General features: G+C 36.9%; 1 protein-coding gene across 1 annotated transcript; it reads left to right on the top strand.

The window, feature by feature from the left end:
- Window positions 1–1,017: 1,017 nt before the first annotated feature.
- Window positions 1,018–3,142, top strand: LOC127411574 (homeobox protein goosecoid-like). The gene is made up of 3 exons (XM_051647267.1): window positions 1,018–1,489; window positions 1,917–2,176; window positions 2,549–3,142. The coding sequence occupies exons 1-3, from the start codon at window positions 1,174–1,176 to the stop codon at window positions 2,696–2,698; spliced, it is 726 nt and encodes a 241-aa protein (XP_051503227.1). The 5' UTR covers window positions 1,018–1,173; the 3' UTR covers window positions 2,699–3,142.
- Window positions 3,143–3,376: the final 234 nt, after the last annotated feature.

The raw sequence follows: 3,376 nt of genomic DNA, 5'->3' as shown, positions 1-3,376 counted from the left end.
GTAATTGCAATAAGTATCTTTTAGAGCCGGATAATAGGGTCGATAATGGTCGTTATCTTATCACAGCGAGGCTCATATGTTCTTTGAGCGCGTGCTTATTGGAGGTGTTTTAAGTTAACAGGCGCGATTTCCTCCCTACCAGGAATCCGCTCGTGATGGAATAAACACGCTAATCTGCTCAGCATTATCTCCCGCTGACAGAGCGCGACAGTCGTGTCAGACCGACCGTTTTGCAAATAACATGCGCTATTAAGCAATTTAAGATATAGACCTTTATATTGCAGCGGAATCTGTGGACATCAGTTCAAGGGGTTTTGCACGATGTTATTTGGTGCCTCATTTGTAGGAGAAAATAAAATAGAAAATATATTACAGATCTGATCAAAAGAAAATATTTTATAGGAGTTCCTGGTGATTTAAATAAACAAATAAATAAACAAATAAATAAAAATGAAGCTCACCTGCTCTGACTCAGAATATGAGTCCTTAGAATTACTTTGAGAAGTAATGTCTCTCCTCTTCTTACATCCGGACAATAAGCAACAGACGCATCTTTGCTCAAACTATGTAACTAGAAGATTACTTTAAAACTAATATATATATATATATATATATATATATATATATATATATATATATATATATATATATATATATATATATATATAAAACGATACGAAATTAAAACAGACAATTATTTGCAAAAAAAAAAAAAAAAAAAAAAACAGGTTCACAGGTGTCTTTGTTGACTAAATTAATGTGATTCACTCATGCAGTCAGCTCTTTAAAAAGGCAGGTTAGAACTAAATTATTTGTTGCAAAAGTCAGCAAACAGTACGGATTAACTTAATCAAATTAATTCTCAATACACAGATCGGTGGTTTTCACGCCATTGTGTGCTAACCCTTAAACCCAGCCAATCTCTTATTGGAGAAGTCATTCACAAATCCTTCAATGACGTCAGCTGGGTATAAAACCGAGCAGGAATTCAGCTCAGCCACAAACGAGTTACTGAAACTGTTGCGCACGGTCACTGTAGCTGCATTCCACAGGGAAGAAAACTCTTGAGAATTCACTTCTTTTTGCGATTATGAGGGAAACCTGTGACATTTGAACGGACTACGAGACATTTTAGTACTGTTGCCACCAAATCTCAAACTTTTTTCGCCTGTGATGCCCGCTGGGATGTTTAGTATCGACAGCATTTTAGCAGGGAGACCCAGCTGCAAGGACTCGGTTCTGCTCCATCGGAATGCTCCGGTTGTGTTCTCCAACTTGACGGAATCCTTGTACACAGCAGCTGGCGATTTTAATGGACTCTGTTCGCATACAGGACCCCCAGCTCCTAACTTACAATCGGTGAATGGAACCAGGATAGGTTATAACAACTACTATTATGGTCAACTTCATGTCCAGGGGCCGACTGGGCCAGCTTGCTGTGGCGCAATACCAACTCTTGGCTCGCAGCAGTGTCCGTGTATTCCTACAGGTATGTTCCTTTTTTCTTTTGCAATAATTTTGAATGTGAATGGTGCAGTATTCTGTAAACAAATTGGGTGGTGGATTTCCGTTCTTTTTTTTATTTTTGTAATTTTGCAGCAGATTATATAAAGAGTTTGACGTTTTATTCACGTCCAAAGCATTTAAAGTATAGCTACACTGTAAAAAAAGAGGCAAACCTACACTTGTTACCTTAATGAGCTATTTCTATCCAATATAACCCTTAAAATGAGTTTTGCTGATGTGTTCTTACATAGTCAGGTTGATTCGATTATGTTAAAAAATGTTTTTGACTTGAAAAAAGCTTGATAATTTTGGCTAAATGTCACCACACCAAGCGCATTTCTATAGATTACATTTTTTCTTCAGTTTATTATTTTGAAGTGCACTAAAAATATTGATTATGTTATTTTTAGGCTACGACAGCGCCGGATCAGTGCTTGTTTCTCCAGTCCACCATCAGATGATGTCGTACATGAACGTGGGCACTTTATCCAGAACCGAGCTGCAGCTGCTCAACCAGCTACACTGTCGACGCAAGAGACGCCACCGAACCATATTCACCGACGAGCAGCTGGAGGCACTGGAGAACCTTTTCCAAGAAACCAAATACCCTGACGTTGGCACAAGAGAACAACTGGCACGAAAGGTGCACCTACGTGAAGAGAAGGTGGAGGTGAGTGTATCGGGTCTATGTTTTTATGGGTCATGATATTATTAATGAGCTGCATGCATGTAGGCCTATGGATAATTATTTTGTGGGGCTGCTTGTGATTAGACACTGCTATTGTTATTGTTTCAACATGTAGCCTAATATGTCCAGAATGTTACCTCTTGTTTTCTTTATGGAAGGCCGCATATTAGTTTATACAAATGTAATATTAGGAGGACAAGTAGAGCCGTAACAGAAACTTTACGCACGTTTATATATAATTTGTGCGCCACGGGCAATATTTTCAGTATAAAACCAACTCAATATCATGTGTCATCAGAAAAACGTACGTTTCTTCATATCATATTAAGGATTTTACCCTCTATCCTCGCTTAGGTTTGGTTCAAAAACAGACGAGCAAAATGGAGAAGACAGAAACGATCGTCGTCAGAGGAATCAGAAAACACACAGAAATGGAACAAATCCACGAAAACAGCCACTGAGAAAATCGAGGAGGGCAAAAGTGACGTGGACTCAGAAAGCTGAGACATTGAATTTGAGACCGTAAAATCTTGCACAATTATGATTTGGACTTTCTGTACATATTGTAAAGTACCATGCGAGTAGGAGTGAAATGTGTTGTCATGCCGTTGCACAGATGTATAGTAAATGTTACCTTTAACAATGATATTGTTATTTATATTAATTTAAATCTACACAGAGGAAAATAACGTGGATTCTGCTCATAGTAATGCTACCTGATATATACTGAAAACATTTTTAGCTTAAGTTTAATTAAAGTCTTGTCGTCAGAAGATGTTCTGGAATGGGCTGTAACTGAAGACATGTACGATGGCAGGACGATCAAAATGATTAAATGAACGTTTAATGTCGCCTGAACACTAAAAAGAACACAAGCAAACATTAAAATCATATGTAATAAAATTGTCTGATTTTCCCTATTTATTCAAAATGTTATAAGCGTAATATCAAAGAAAATTTTTATTATAGCTATTGAGGTAAACTAAGTGTCTCCTGATAAGATAGCTATTTATAGATTATCAGAATTTGTAGAATTTAATTGCAGTTTATATTATAATTTAGCCTTAAGTGTTCATTACCAAATCTGGCAAACATGTAGGTGGGTATTTTTCTTCTTCTTCTTCTTCTCTCTTCTTCTCGTTTTGCCAGAAGCAAAAAAAAAAAAAAAAAAAAAAAAGGAAA

The sequence above is a fragment of the Myxocyprinus asiaticus genome, chromosome 20 (genome assembly GCF_019703515.2).
Source record: "Myxocyprinus asiaticus isolate MX2 ecotype Aquarium Trade chromosome 20, UBuf_Myxa_2, whole genome shotgun sequence".
In the NCBI taxonomy this organism is placed as follows: Eukaryota; Metazoa; Chordata; class Actinopteri; order Cypriniformes; family Catostomidae; genus Myxocyprinus; species Myxocyprinus asiaticus.
Note: the sequence above shows the minus strand (reverse complement) of the source record. Positions and strands in the feature narration are given on the sequence as shown.

What these genes read in the sequence shown, in the direction of transcription:
- LOC127411574 (XM_051647267.1), top strand. Translation starts at nt 1,174, where the DNA reads ATGCCCGCTGGGATGTTTAGTATCGACAGCATTTTAGCAGGGAGACCC. An exon ending in GTGTCCGTGTATTCCTACAG is followed by an intron (nt 1,490 to 1,916) that starts GTATGTTCCTTT and finishes TGTTATTTTTAG; the next exon opens with GCTACGACAGCGCCGGATCA. An exon ending in TACGTGAAGAGAAGGTGGAG is followed by an intron (nt 2,177 to 2,548) that starts GTGAGTGTATCG and finishes ATCCTCGCTTAG; the next exon opens with GTTTGGTTCAAAAACAGACG.